General features: G+C 43.4%; 1 protein-coding gene across 1 annotated transcript; it reads left to right on the plus strand.

Annotated features, from left to right (window-relative positions):
• Positions 1 to 250: 250 nt before the first annotated feature.
• On the plus strand, positions 251 to 10,137 carry RBFA (ribosome binding factor A). The gene is made up of 7 exons (XM_042808840.1): positions 251 to 362; positions 647 to 689; positions 1,379 to 1,540; positions 3,699 to 3,811; positions 4,812 to 4,896; positions 7,848 to 7,915; positions 9,386 to 10,137. Exons 1-7 carry the CDS (start codon positions 265 to 267, stop codon positions 9,771 to 9,773), a joined length of 957 nt encoding a protein of 318 aa, XP_042664774.1. The 5' UTR covers positions 251 to 264; the 3' UTR covers positions 9,774 to 10,137.
• Positions 10,138 to 15,597: the final 5,460 nt, after the last annotated feature.

Here is a 15,597-nt window from a genome sequence, read left to right on the forward strand (position 1 = left end):
CGATCAGAGAACTCAGACAGCGCGGAGTCTCAAGCCTGCGCCATCGCAGCTGTCACCTCCTCCGGGCGCCGCGGCGCCGAGCGCGGCACACTGCTTCCCCGCGCCGCGAGCCTCCGGCCACCGGAAGACCCCGCCTACTGCGGGCCGCCCTCGGCTCGGCGCGCCCCGCCCTTACCGCTGCTTCCGTCGGAGGCTCCGCCGGCCGGGGCCGCCGCGCCGCCAGGGGGCGCCGGGGAGAGCGGCGGGCCGAGGCCGTCCGGGAGCATGTGGGGGGCTCGGGCGGCGGGGAACGCGGCCGTGGCGAGTTGCCGTGCGCTGCACGGTTTCGGGAGACCGCTAACGAAGATGCTCCGCAGAAAGAAGTACGTGCCGCGGCGGCCGGCCGGAGGCGGGCGGGCTTCCTCTGCGCGCCGCTCCCGGCTCGGGCGGGCCGCGCTGCGGGACCGCGGTCACGGCGCTGCCGTGCCGGGCGTCTTCGAGCTGCGCGGCCTTACGCTCTTCCTCCGCCCTTCCCCGCCCCGCTTCTCCCGCGGATGGGAAGCGCTGCCGGCGGTGCGGTGTCACACGGCGTGTGCGGGAGTGGTGGGAAGCTGTCGGTTCCGAGCCGCTGGCAGGTAACGCCGAGTGCCTTGTTCTTGTCCGGCAGGAAGAAGTTCTGGTACGACAGCCCTATGCTGGGACCTGGAATGGTAAGGAAATGCTCACGGGATGCGATCGTGCGTGCCGGGAGGAAGGATAACGTCCTCCGCTGTGCATCGCTGTGAAAAGGTGTCCGTAGTGTTTGCAAGGAACTGGATTTTACGATCCCAGAGATTTTCTCCTGCCCGGTTTTCCTCTATTGAACATAGTGTTCACGCTATGAGAATCAGTGATTGGAACTGCTTTCAGTTCTTGTCAGAATGAGGCAAATTCTGATTAGCAATCTGAGGTTGTGTTGCCAGTCACAGCATGACAGTCCTCTGACCTTGTTGCCTTTGTTTTCTTTACGTGCTGGAATTTGTTTTACTTCTAGTTCTAGTGGTGCTCGTAGTTCTCTGTGTGGATAAACTGCATTGCAAAACGTAAATATGTGAGACCTGTACAGAAAACAAGCTTTCATGTTTGCTTTTCAAGCAAGTGATGCTCTTCACTTATTACTCACCGTATTTCAGACAGCTGTTTTGAGTTACATAAGTTGGTACAAAATAATAAAAAAAGAGAGGTGTTTTGTAGTAAATAAAGATCAAAACTATGAGCAGAACTATTCTTTACTGAAAAGCCTAAGAAATAAAAAGGTTGGTAGCTGCAACTCTCACATTCTGAAACTAGAAAGTATACAAAACTGTCTATAACTTCCTGAGGTGAGTTTGTACTAACTGCTTTGTTGTTTTCTTTAAAGATATATGAGCCAACCAAGCAAGCTGACCCGGCAAAAACTAGAAGAGGAGATACCATACGCTGCAAAGTCTTGAATGGTCTTATTCATAAAGCTGTGGCAGAGATGATGAGTAGCTGTGAGATTAATAAAGAGGTTTATGATCTCAAGCTGGAAATCTGCAAGGCAAGTAAAAAAGCTTCAGCTTTTCCTGAGGTGTTGTGATTAGAATTTGAGGCTGGTAAAAGGTCTGCCAGAGGAGGTCCTTGGGTGTTGTAACATGCATCAGTTCTGCAGCACTGCTGCTGGTGTGGCACGGCAGAGCAAGATGAGCCTTGGTTTTCCTCATGTGCTAGGAGAACTGTGCCACTGTTGCAGCTGGTTCAGTAGACCTTTGCCAGTATAACGCTAACACCACTTAGGCCAGCTGAGTAATGATGTTGCTGGTGTGATTTTTTACTTTTTTTCCTGTTGGTTGGACGTTTAATATCTGTACTGCTCTTGAAGGAGGAGCCTGATTTTACCACTATAAATTTGTCTTTCCCAGAGTTTTTTTCTTTGTGCAGCTATGCAAGAGCTAATACCCCACTGTGTCCCTTACCAGCTTCATTGTGATGGCAGGAGGGTTAGATGCAACGTGAGCTTAGGTTAAAAAAGAAAATAAATAGAAGCATTAAGAAAATGGCACTGGCAAACAAGGTTTCAGAAAGAGTGGAAATTTGTACCTGATTGTAGCTAGTTCTGTCATAATTAATTAGTAATAATTCCTAATTCAAGGGTTTGGAATGAATGTCTTCAGACAAGGGATTAGAATTAAATGAGTGATCTTTTGTCAGTATGTGTACTGTCCTACAGTAGTTTGCTCTGTGGGGCTTTGGGGATCACTTTCCTAACCTTGATGGTGCACAAAAATACTGGCTGTTGTAGGCAAGCTGCACTGCTCTCAGGAGACGTTGCTATAGACAAAACAACTTGTTTTTCCCTAAAGGGAGGGAAAGAAGCAGCTTTTTTCTAAATGTAGTGCAGATTTTATTGAAACGGTGCAGTGTTTGTTGTTGGTGCTGCTCTAAGATGTGGCTGAGACTTGATTTACTCCTCAGCTAATTCCGATCTGGTACTGTTACTTCTCTTATCAAAGTAAACCCTCTTGAAGGCTTTCTGCTATCCAGCAGAACTTGTTTTTTCCCAGTATCAAAGTTGAAGTTTACATACTTCAGGCTTGAAACACCCAAGTTTTTATTCACTCCATAACATTACTCACATAATGACCAAGGAATGGCTTGTGTTGGGTCGGTTTGTTTGTGTGCTTGTTTCGGACTCGATTTGGGAATGGACAGCCCATTCTGTCCCAGGAAGGAGCAGCACTCTTAACTTATTGACTGCAGACTTGACTGCCATGCAGTTTTCTTTCCTGGCAGTGAACTCTGAGTTGACTTTTCCTGCTGATTGTATCTTTCAGGAATTGGTTTCTAGACTACGTGACCTCTGCACTGTGCCATGCAGTGAGGTGTTCATGCTGCCTTCCTCCTCAACTTCTTCATTTGGTTGAGCTGGGTCGGTTATTAGAAGTTTGCTGAGCGTGTTGTCACAGTGAGAACGTTTGGTAACTCACCGTGGCTAGATGTGACGAATGGTAGTTATGCAGATCTTTCAGTTTTGAATTGATTTTTCAAAGCTTGTTCTTCAGGAGGACTGTAGCCCATCTCACAGGATCACAGAATTGTAGGACTTTGGCATACCAAGCCTTTTAAATTGCATGCATAATGCAGTGAAGATTATGTCAGTGAGCTGGAGGTTCAAACACCAGAGGTTCCCACAAGAGGTTTCCATCAAATGATATGGAGGCCATTCTTTTTCCTGTCAGTGTCAGAGCCAAGCTTCTGATGACAACAGACCGGGCTGCATCACGAGTCCTTCTTAGCAGCAACATATCTTTTCAATAACTGTATTCCAAAACAGCATGGAATAAATTGCTGTTCTGGGCTAGTTGTGATGATAGAACCCTCACACTGACTAAATGTACCCTGCCAGTACACACAGGAGCTGACAGGTTTCTCCTTTGTGTAATTTCAATGGAAGGGGAGGTTGGACGGTAACTTGCAGAAATAAAAAAGCTCCTTTGGATATTGAACGTAGATCTTAATTGCTGTTAAACCATAGCTCTGTAAAGACACTGTATTTTTGGCTTTTAAGAGCAAGAATGGAAGAGAAGATTCCCTTAAAAAGGTAGGTATTTAGTTTGGATCACTGAATGTTTATTTGTAGATCAGAGGTTGGCTGTATGTGAAGTGTGGATGTGCATATATGGATGTGAAATTTTAAAGAGACCTTTGTCTTTCTGCAGGTGTCCCTGGCATCCAACTTTTCAGCATGTCGTGTGTACTGGAATCCTGCTTCTACTACAGCCAGTGATAATTATGTTGAAGGGGTGCTGCGGAAAAGTGCTCCACGTATCCGGTACTGCTGCCTGATGGACAGTTAGACTGCTTCACCTGTTCTTTGCCATGTATTAGCAACGTTCCTCAATATTGCTAGCAGTCTAAATCTGACCTGTTTGCATGCTCTAGTGTTTCGGATGGGTAGCTGTGTCAGACCAGCTGTGAATTCTCCCACTGAAGCACGGCTAGCTTTACATGTCTGTGCTTCCAAAGGTTTGGAGTGGGCTGAGCAGAAGAACAGAAGAGTTTGGTTAAAGCAACATTTCATTGTACCCAGTGATGGTGGCCTCGACACGCTGTGCGTGGCAGTGGGCCAGAATATGATGCTGCACAAAAGGATTGGCAGTTACAAATATCACATTAGAGGTTCACTGGGCAAATCTGGTCTCTAGAGACGCTTTGGACATCTTGAAATGGTGACTGATCTTACAGAAATTCTTCACAGTGCTGATGACAAAAAACAAATGTCAGTATGCTGCCATACACTGTGATGATTACTCACTTTTTGCAGGGTCTGGTGAGTTTGCAGGGTACCATGGAGACTTCTGTCTCCCTCTTTGCTTGGCTTACCCTCTGCAGTCCAACTTGTCTGTTGGAGGGTCAGAATTTCACCCCATGGGGAAGAAGGTGTCATTGAAACATGCTGTAGGTCTGTTTCCTTTTCCCCTGTTTCCCTAGGTTTTGTAATTCCTGCTCCAGCACAGTGCTCTCCTTCCACACTCTGTGAAAATCAGAAGGGGAAAGACCCAGGCTAGCCTGTGCATAATGGATGCAAACCTAATGCTATTTCTATCCAGTGTCATCTGCAGCTAGTAGTTTTTGTGTGTTACACATTCAGATTTGGGGTTCTGCACTGATGAAAGTTAGTGCCTTAGCACTAACTAGAATGGCTATTTGTCAGACTGCAAGTTTTGCAAACAAAATCCTTAAATTTGTAATATTCATGGAATTAATGCATTTTATCTTTCCTCAAGGTGCTGTACTTGTATTCACACTGCTTGATATTGCATTTTTGCCAGGTATCTTCTGATGAGTCAACGAATCCTAGGAAATATGCCCCCAGTAGTATTTGTAAAAGACAAAGCAGCTGCAGCTGTAAAAGAGGTAACTGTAATCCTTGACTCTATGATCAAGTACTATGATACGCACTGTGTATGAATACTGAGAGGGCTGATGTTCAGTAGATAAACATTAATTGCTCCATTAAAAATCAGCCTTACACCCCTACCTCTTCATCTTCCAGAGCATTTTAGAAAATAATCTTTGGTAAGATTAATGTTTTTATGCAGTGTAAAAGAATCTTTGTAGCTATTTCCCTGTTAACTTTTTTTTTTGAGGCTACTGTTAACATTTCTGAAGTGAAATATTCAGAGATGCTTGTGAGAAATAATGAGGCTAATAAGTAAGCAGCCCCAAAATATGACATTACACTCTTAATGAACATATGGTAGCCATTTGCCTAGCACACATAATTATGTATGAAATGAGTTCTGAGGAACTGTGTTCCACACTTTGAATATGATGTGTTTTTGAAATGCTAGTGAATCTATTCAGTGATTTTATTTATTTATTTCTTCTGAAGCCTAATGTTTTCACAACTGTGAATTATTACAGTTTTTCTCTGGAATTGCACATCTTTGCACACTGCATGCTTCCCCCCAACTTTTTAACTTACCTTTAATATTCCAGGTTTTCTATCGCGATGTGGAAATATTTTTAGAATGATGTTTTCTGGGAATTTGCTGTTGTTAAGACTACAGAGTGAGATTACTAAAGCAGAAAGATGGCACCAGTGAGTGAATTTTCATGCAAAATTGCATCCCCAAGCTGTTGATGTGCATTAGAGAGCATTACCTGAAGAGGGCGTGTTCATATTTCTGTGCCTTTAATTGCCTTATTCTTAGATGTGCTGCTATTGTGGCCATCATTTGCTATTTGTTAGTCATTTGTGGGCTCATGTGAGCAGAACTGGGAGACATAAGAGCATCATACTTTCCAGAAATTCAGTAGATGTCTAGATGGCTAGAACATAGTGAAAAGTTCCATGCCAATGTACAGATCCCCAGTGCAAATGTTTGTCACCTACATTAGCAGAAAAATAAAAGTGAACTAAGCACCTCTGAGAGCTCTTCATACTTGTTCTTACACTTCTTCTAACTGACACAGTATGCAGTCTGCTTGTGATTCTGGAAGAGCTTTGTCATTACAGTTGCTGTGGTATTAACGTAATTAGCTGGAGCTACAGCTGTCCATCCCTGCAGCTCGATACCTTGGTTGTGATGAAACCTGCTCTGTTAGTCACTGTTTCTCAAACTTCTTTAAACAACCACTTTTTTGGAGATGAAAAACCCTAGGATTGCCTTATCTTAAAGTTCAGTGCACAACCACCAAGACAGTTAAGCACTCAAGATGTGCAAAAACCTTCCCTCCATAGTTTCTGTCAATGAATGGCCCTGGGAAGCACTTTGCTGGATCTTTTCATAGTTTGAAATTCGAGATTTAAGCAATCCATCAGATTCAAATAACAGGACTTGAAATAACGTAGCTGAAAATGATTTTTAACTATTGCAAGACGGAAGTGCCATCCTAATTACCTCCCATTAAAAAGAGAAAACCATGACTTAGAAGGGATGTAGACAACACTAAGCTGGTGTAGTTGACAGGAGGAAGGGATGCCATCCAAAGGGTCCAGGACAGGCCTTGAAAAGTGGGCCCCTGTGAACCTCGTGGGGTTCACCAACGGCAAGATGTTACAGTCCTGGATAGGTGAACGTGCTGGGAGAGGAACTGCTTTGAGAATGGTCCTGCAGAGAAGGACTTTGGGGTCCTGGTAGATGAAAAGCTTGATCTGAGCCAGAGCTTGAAACCCGGAAGGCCAACTCTATCCTGGGCTGCACAGAGGTCAGCAGGGAGGAGAGGAGTTTGTTTCCCTCTGCTCTTCCCTTGTGAGGCCTCACCTGCAGTATTGCATCCAGGTCTGGGGCCTTCAGCAAAAGAAAGATGTGGAGCTGCTGGAGAAGATGCAGAGGAGGCCATGGAGATGCTCAGAGAGCTGGGGCACCGCTCCTATGAAGACAGGCTGAGGGAGCTGGGGTTATTCAGCCTGCAGGAGAGGAAGCTGCACGGCGATGGCGTTGGGGCCCTCGGTTCTCAAGGGCAGCTTATAAACAGGAGGGAGGCCAACTTTTTATGCAGTCTGATAGCAACAGCACAAGAAGGAGCGTTTTTAGACTAAAAGAGAGATTTAGATTGGATGTTAGGAAGCAATTCTTTATTCAGAGGGTAGTGAGAAGTGGCTGCCCAGAAGAGTTGTGAATGGCCCTTCCTGGAGCTGCTCAAGGCTGGTTGGATGGATCGCTGGGCAGCCTGATGTGGTGGCTGCTAACTCTTCCTGAGTCAGGGGGTTTGGAACCAGGTCATCTGTAAGGTTCCTTCCAACCGAAGCCATTCTATGATTCTCTGTTTCTATGATAAATAAACGTAGAAATAAAAATATCAAATGAGACAAATTGTACCTAATGGGGAAAATTTTGTAAGCCCTAGATATGCTAGATTTTACTTAGCATTTACTAGTTAGATGTTAAAGGGAAGTAGGAAATTGCATTTACCAGACAAAATCTTACAGAAAGCAAAAAAGTCCCAGTGTAAGAACGTTATGAAAAAGGATTTTGAAAGGTGCACTAAGACCAAATGAAAGTAATTATATGTGTCACGCAATTCCTGACCAGCTGTTCAGAATATATAAGGCAAAAAAAGATAATTGTGGGAGTAGCAATCCATGGCTCAGTTCCAATATTTGGAACAAGCTTTCTAGGCAAGAAGAATAGCAGTTCCTGGCATTTCTGTAAACTAAAATATTCACAAGATCAGATGTGACTTAAACTCATCTCACAAGCAGTGCAGAATTAGACTCTATGTTTCACAGTATTGAAAGGGCAGTTTGGGAATGTAGAAAAAAATGTATACATGCTATTTGATATTTGTCTGTTGTTAAGGTATGAACTAAATATATTGTTTACAAGGCCTTTAACATCTATTGTCTTAAATATTTACAGGTTGAGGAATTGTTGGCTGTTGCTGATTTTGGACCTCAGGAAGAAGAAACGTCTCAAAATAATTCCAGGTGGGCTTTTTGAATCAAAAGGATACAAATGTCTGTTTTCACCTCTGTTGGCCAGTTTAAGTTGGAGATTATTTGATGTGACACAAAGTGTATTTTAGTTAGATTTGTAACTGAAGTTGTCTCATAGCAGCAGGGTATAAGAAGCAGAAAAAAAGATACTGTGTGGAAGCCCGTACCAACTAGGAGCCCTTTTATAAACAAACCTACAGGATAACCTGGGACAAAAAAAGAAATAATTATCCAGGAAGTTAAATGTAGCATTTCAATTTGTGGTTTAAGCTTTCTTTGCAAGTGTTACAGCCACCTATTAAAACGGAGGGAAGATATTTCTTCTTATATATGTCTGATTTACTTTCATATTTAAGAGCAGATGTTTTTATGGGCTATTTTGTCTCCGGTTATCGTGCACAGGTATCTCCCTGCAGGTTTGCAAATATAGAAACAGAAAGTCTATATTTTTATATGTAAGTGGACCTGTGTTAAGCTGTGGAAAATGGCTGAATTGCAGTTTGTAATGCTGTAGTGTGTATGCTTCTGGAAGCAGCTAACCCTTAAGGTAATAACAGAACATGGTCTTTACAATCAGCTGTTTGACATCTATAATTGGAGCAACGTATTAACAAGACTTGGGACCCAGTACTTATTCTGCTATGAGTACCATTTGTGAGAGCAATAATTTTGGAACTTGGAATTTAAGACTCAGTATGTTTGCAATAATTACTTTTTTTTTATTTTTTTTATTTTTTATTTTTTTTTTTTTTTACAAGTGCTCATAGCAGGAATATTTCTTTCTTGCTGATGGACTCATCATGGCTCTAAAAGCCTTACATTTACCAGTATAAATACAATGCGTTTATACTGGTAGAAGTTTGGATAGTTATGGTTGTACATGAGTAGAGTTTACTGACAGGTCTCCCTGAATTAACTAAACATTACTTTAGCATTGTTTTATAGCTCTTGAGGTATAATGTTGAACAATTAGATCCTGTGGGCTGGACATTCTCAAAACCAGAAGCCTCCACTTGTGTAGTCTTTCAGTGGGAATGACTTTTTATGCCTCTTTGTCTCACAGGGCTGTGCATTAGTTGCAAATCAGAAATTTCTTGGGGGAAAAATCCCTGTTGTGATAGTCTTTCCCATATATTTCCCATGAAATACTTCAGTCTGGTTTAATTAATATTTCTGAGCACAGGTTTTTTCACTTCTTGGAAAACCTAGGAGTTGTGTAACTTCCTCCCAGGTCCAGTGCTCATTCTGTTGGCAGTTTTGTCTGGAATGTAGTTGCTTTATTTACTTCCCCACTTAAGGCCTGTTGAAATGCTAACAAGCTTAAATATAGGCAGTCCCCAGACGCGTGGTCCAGTGATATCCCTTCTTCCTGTTTGTCCCAATTAGTATTGCTCCTTAATTAATACACAGGCGAGGAAAAATGACAACTTTTTTTGTTTGTTTTTTTTAACCTTTTCACAGTGAATCATTCTCTTCTGCAACTCAATCTTCAGACTCACCTATCCGGTCTAATCTTTTTGGGATTGATCATGAACTGCTGAATAAGCAGATAAAGGAATACAAAAAACTGAAACTGTCAAGAATTACAGAAAGTGTTCCGTGGACGCAAAGCCAGGCGCAGCAGCTGTCTAAGATTCAAAAGAAAATGAAAAAGAAGAAAACAAAGAATATTCCCGACGATGACATTACACCACAGAAATACTTACTGGGCAGATATGAAGCTGATTACGTCGACGATAGCGCTGAATCGATGTCAGACTGTGAGCTGGAGGATGAGTTACAGGAGGTAAACGAATTAGAGGCAAACGAGGACAAAACTCCAAGTGAGCCTACCGTGAAACTGAAATGAGGTGGAAGGAGTTGCTCCCTTGGAAATTGTGAGTGCCAGTGGCACAAAAACGAATGTCACAGCTACTGAAAGATTAGTTTTGTACCTCCCGTTTACCACTTCCTCTTTCAGAGCTGCAGGTCTGGCACACATGGTGTACAACTGCTGGTATGTTAGAAAAATGAAAATGCTGTTTGTCACAAACTGCTGAGCAGCTTTAAAGCAGCTGTAGTTGTAGGAATTCTAGCCAGAGAGCAGCTTTCTAATAGCAAAACATACATTGTGCAGCAGTGTGAGCTAAATCTTCCTGCAGTTTTGTTACTTCCAATAAAATTATTGTTTCTATGCTGAAATGTTTTTTCAAAAATAAACTGGAACAAAATAATCACAGTGTTATTCTATCTGTTATTCTATCTGTTATTCTTGGGTCAGGAAGAGGGAAGAAAATGAAAGAGATTAAAAGACAGTGAATGTAAGCTCCAAAATGTTTTTAAAAATCTTGAGTATTTTTAAGTTGAAGAAAGAAGCTCAGCCTCATAATTGATAGAATCATAGAGTAACAGAATGGCTTGGTTTGGAAGGAACCTTAAAGATCCCCTGCTGTGGGCAGAGTTGCCCACCTACTCTATCAGGCTGCCCAGGGATCCATCCAGCCTGGCCTGGAACACTTCCAGGAGTGGGGCATTCACAGCTTCTCCAGGCAGCGTGTTCCAGTGCCTCTAAGTAAGTAATTTCTTCCTAACATCTAATCTAATTCTCCCCTTTAAACTTAAAACTGTTCCCCTTTGTCCTGTCACTATCTGACCATGTAAAAAGTCACATTCCCTCCTGATTGTAAGCTCCTTTCAGGCAGCCAAAGGCTAGAGACTTCTTCAGGCTGCACTAGCCTAGCTCCCTCAGCCTTTTTTCATAGCAGACATGCTCCAGCCCTCTTGGTGGCCTCCCCTGGACCCACTCCAACAGTTCCACATCTCTTGGTACTTGCTAATGAATTAGTTTTTATATTTGGTAATTTTGGTGCTTAATTTGGTACTTGTTAAGTGAATCCTCTTATATCTTCTGGTTTCTGCTGTATAAAATGAAGGTATGTCTTGACTGCCCAATAAAGTAAAACATACAACCTGTGTATTAGACTTCTGAATGAAGAAAGAGAACAGGGTTGACCTGGAGCAAGATTTTTTAATTTGGATCTCTGTAATAAAGCTTTGCAGTCCATAGATTAGATTTGGTGTAATCAACAACCAAACCCTCTGTGCCCACTAACTTCACTCCCTTATTAAGCAAGTGGGGGCTGTTGACCTCTTCACTCCACTGCTGCTGTCATAGAAGGCACATTTCATTTGAGAAGACAGACTGATTGATATCTAATAAAGGCTCCAGGGCTGGGACAGCTGTTCAAACTTGGGGATAAGGAAAATGAGGCAAAAGCAACCAGATTTAGAAGAGGTGAAAATCTTAAAGTGACTGGGCAAGTCGTGTGATGGGACAGACTGGAAGGAAGAGGCAGCCCATGGGAAATGAGCCTGTGTTTTCCAGAAAGGCTAGACAGGGTTGGGCAGTGGGCCCAGGAGAACCTCTTGAAGTACTGAAGAACATGGTTTGGTGGGCAGGTTGGTGGTTGGGCTAGATTATTTTAGAGGTCTTTTCCAACAGCGATTCTGTGATTCTCTGTTACTTGCAGCCACAATCCTCCAAAACACCCAAGCATGCTAGTTGAGCACATCTCACATAGCTGCTGCTCTGCTTTGAAGCTACTGAACTGAGGCCAAGATGCAGCGCAGTAGTAGTGTTATCTGAGGCTCCCAGAACTGACCCTTTCTGTAAAAAATAAGGTAACTGTGGAAAGACAGTACTAAAAGTAATGAATTTGAAGAGACAAATTAAGAAGGCAATTAACATGCTTATTCTACTGCAGTTCTCACAGCCACTAGTCAGACTATAATTATCTAGGACACACTAGTGATCTTGGGAAATCATGCTGTGTTCAATTCTTTGGAATGCAAGACTGTTCTGAAGACAATCTACTGGTATACTTCTGCATAAGGTAAATACATCAAAGCATTTCTTTCCATTAATGCACTCAGGATTCTCTAGCTATTTTATAACTTGGAAATAATGTGGACACTGGCCACCTGAACATTAGCTTTCAACTCCTGCATAATCTCTACATTCTTTATTCTAGCATTTCTGTAATTAGGACAGCTAGCTGTTGTACAGCACGCTGACTGTATTCAAGAGAGTGTATGACTACATCACAGCTGGGGAAATATGTGATAAGTAACCCTGTAAAGGTCTTGCCTTATAGTTCAAAGAAGACAGCCCTAAAAAATGTTGTCTTGTGCAACATGTCTCTAAATACGCACCTCTAGTAGTAGAACAGAGAAAGAGATTAGAAACACTGAGAAAATTCTGGCAGCTTGATTTACTGTGTTACTTGACAGATGTGCCTCCATAAAAACGAAGCATCGATCTAAAGAAGAAGTGGCAGCTCAGCTCCCTTTTCAGTCTTTCCTCAGTCCTTCCACTTGTTTTCAGAACTCGTAAAATTTCGCAGTACATTTGCTGTATCTAAGTCTACAGCTAAGTCAAGTATCCCACAATGCTTCGTTCATCTAGAGAACATCTCTCACCATTTCCTGCAGCTGCACTGGAAGAACTTTCCAGTTTTTCTAACAGCACACCTGACAGGTAAGTGAAAGCAATGGTCTGAGGGAGGGGAAGGAAAGGGAAGAAAATGTTATTTGAGCACAATCAAACAAAACCCTGTTACATCTAACAGTAAACAAGAGATGGCGCATAGACATCAAAAATGCTCAAACCTGGAGATCAGGAAGGAGCACAACAGCACACGGCAGCGCTATTTTATAGGCCTGTTCTATTTTGCTTCTGTTTATCTCATTTCACTGGAAACCTATTTGAAAATTCCCTAGTACAGTCTAAAAACAAAAGTAATGAACCATAGAACAGAGTCATAGAATCATAGAGTTATCATAGAATTACAGAATGGCTTGGATTGAAAGGGACATTGAATATCATCTAGTTCCAAAACCCCTGCCATGGGTAGTTGCCACGCATGAGATTGGGCTGCCCAGAGCCCCATCCAACCTGGCCTTGAACACCTCCAGGGATGGGTCATCCACAACCTCTCTGGGCAGCCTTCAAGCACTAGAAGGTTGCAATGAGGTTTCCCCAGAGTTTTCTCCCGGCTAAGCAACTGAGCTCCCTCATCCTGACCTCTTAGGAGAGGTGCCTCAGCCCTCTGATCATCTGCTTGGTCTTCTTTGGACTTGTTTAAACAGCTTGCATCTTTCTTGAGCTGAGGACCCCAGGCCTGGATGCAGTACCTCACATGGGACAGTCACCTCCGTCACCCTGCTGCCCACCCCTCTTTTGATGCATCCCAGGATACAATTGGCCTTCTGGGCCACAGGTGCACACTGCTGGCTCATGTTTTTCATCCTCCAGGACAGCCCCCAAGGATGCTCTGAACTTCTCCCAATCTATACACATACCTGGGATTGCCCCAACCCAAGTGCAACCCCAACCTTGCACTTGGACATGTTGAATCTCACGGAGTTCACATAGGCTCATTTTTCAAGCTTGTTCAGGTCCCTTGGAATGGCATCCCTTTCTTCTGTCATATCAACTGCACCTTTCAGTTTGATGTCATTCAAGGTGCACTTGATTCCACTGTCCCCTGGCCAATTCCCCTCAGTTTTATCATTTTTTCACATGATTTGATATGGTATAAAACAGCCCTTTGGCCAGTTTGGGTTATCTGTCCTGGTTCTGTCTCCTCCCAGCTCCTTGTCCCTCCCAGCCTCCTCCCTTGGCTCTATACAGTGGTTCTCTGCAACAACTAGAAACACTGGTGTGTAATCAAGAACAATTTTCTCCTAAAACCAAAACATAGCATCATACCAGACACTATGAAGAAAAACAGCTCTATCCCAGCTAAAACTTAGTCAGTTGATTAAGGCATTCAAATTTATGTCTGATGAGGTTCATGTTTGCACTGGATTATGTCTGAACTGGTCATGCTAACAAGATCAGATAAGAAAAAATGACGTAGTTCATAGCCATATACAGCTTGCTAGCATCATGACCCAGATGAGAATGTAAGAATGCCTTTAGATCATAAAGATATTGTACACGTTGAACTGAGTGTATTAGAAGAATGGGTGACCTGGACACATTTTTTTTTAAGGTGGCACTCCTTATTTTGAGCAACTTCTGATACTTAGTCCAAAAATGCAATTTCGTTACAAATACCAGGAGCTCCCTCAAAACTTGCTTTTCTGCAAAGGTCAGCTGACACCAGGAAACTCCTGTTAACTCCTTAGATGACACTTCCTCCTCAGAGGAGCCTTTTTCCTTTGCTATGTAACCACGTCCCCTGTCTCACTGAGCAACTGGCCCACATCTTTCCTAGTCTTTCCTCTACCTCTGATGTACTTATGGAAACCCTTCTTAATGTCTTTGACATCCCTGGCCAAATGCAATCCTACCTGGTCTTTCTCTTCCTCCCACGTTACCTGTCCTGGCTTCCGCTTTCTACATGCTTTCTTTTTGTGTTTGAGTTTGGCCAGGAGCTCCTTGTTCATCCATGCAGGCCTCCTAGCATTTTTGCCTGACTTCCTGCTTATTGGAATGAACTTCTCTCAAGCTTGGAGGAGGCAATTGTTTAAAATTAACCACCTTTCTTGGTCAACGCTTCCTCTCAGGACCTAATCCTATGCAACTCTTTCAAGCAGATCCTCACTGAGGCCATAATCTGCTCTTCTGAATTCCAGAGCTGTAAACTTGCTTTTCACCATCCTCCTTGCCCTCAGGTTCCTGATCTCCATTGTTTAATGGTCACTGCAGCCAAGGCTGCCTTTGACATTCACTTTCTTGTGACCAGGACACAGTTGTTCCAGCAAAGCATCTTTTCTTTTTTGTTCCCCTGTCACTTGGAGGAGAAAATCACCATGAACACCCTCTACGAACTGCCTTATGGCTGCTGTTCTGCTGTGTTATCCTTTCAAAAGGTATCAGGGAAGTTGAAGTCCTCCATGAGATCCAAGTATTGCAAATGTGAGGTTGCTCCTATTTGTCTGCATAGGATCTCCTCCACTTGTTCTTTCTGGTCAGATGGCTTGTTGCTAACATTCGTCATAATATCAACTAACCATCTCTTCCCTTTAATCCATTGCCAGACAGAGCTCGCTCCATGCACTCCAGCTGCTCTCTCATATGGAGGGCAACTCCCCTTGCTTATCTTCCCAGCCTGTCCTTCACAAAGAGCCTGCACTGCTTCATTGCAACTCTCCACTCATGGGAGCCATCCCATGCCTTGTAGCCACTTCCTTTGCTCACATACAAGTGGTGGGGATGATCACACTTCAGCCCTTTTTAGCTGATCACGTTATCCTTCCTTGTCACATCACTCCATCCCCTTTGCTTGTCAAGTCTGGCTGTCATACCCTCACAGGTCTTCTAGTTACTTTCTCCCTCCTCTATCACTGCCAGTTAAAAGCCTTCCTTACGTGCTCAGCCATCCTGTTGCTGAGAATGTCTTTGCCCTGCTCACTGAGGTGGATTCTTTCTCTCCCAGTTGCTGATATGCAAGAATGGTCCCAGTGTCACAGAACCCCAAACCCTGTCACCGGTGCTGGTTGTACAACCAGTTATTGTGCTACCACTGCTCTTCTCCTCACAAGCTTTCCTCCCACTGTCAGCTTGGAGGTCACTACCCAGGCTCAGTGCCCTTGACTACTGCTCACAGCACTCTGCAGTCACTTCTGGCCCTGTTCAGTTTTGATACTGATAAGGTCTCTCTTCCTCTATGAACGCGATTTGCGTT

This window comes from Centrocercus urophasianus, unplaced genomic scaffold, assembly GCF_019232065.1.
Source record: "Centrocercus urophasianus isolate 14NV4802_14NV808 unplaced genomic scaffold, USGS_Curo_1.0 seq_11, whole genome shotgun sequence".
NCBI classification, from domain to species: domain Eukaryota; kingdom Metazoa; phylum Chordata; class Aves; order Galliformes; family Phasianidae; genus Centrocercus; species Centrocercus urophasianus.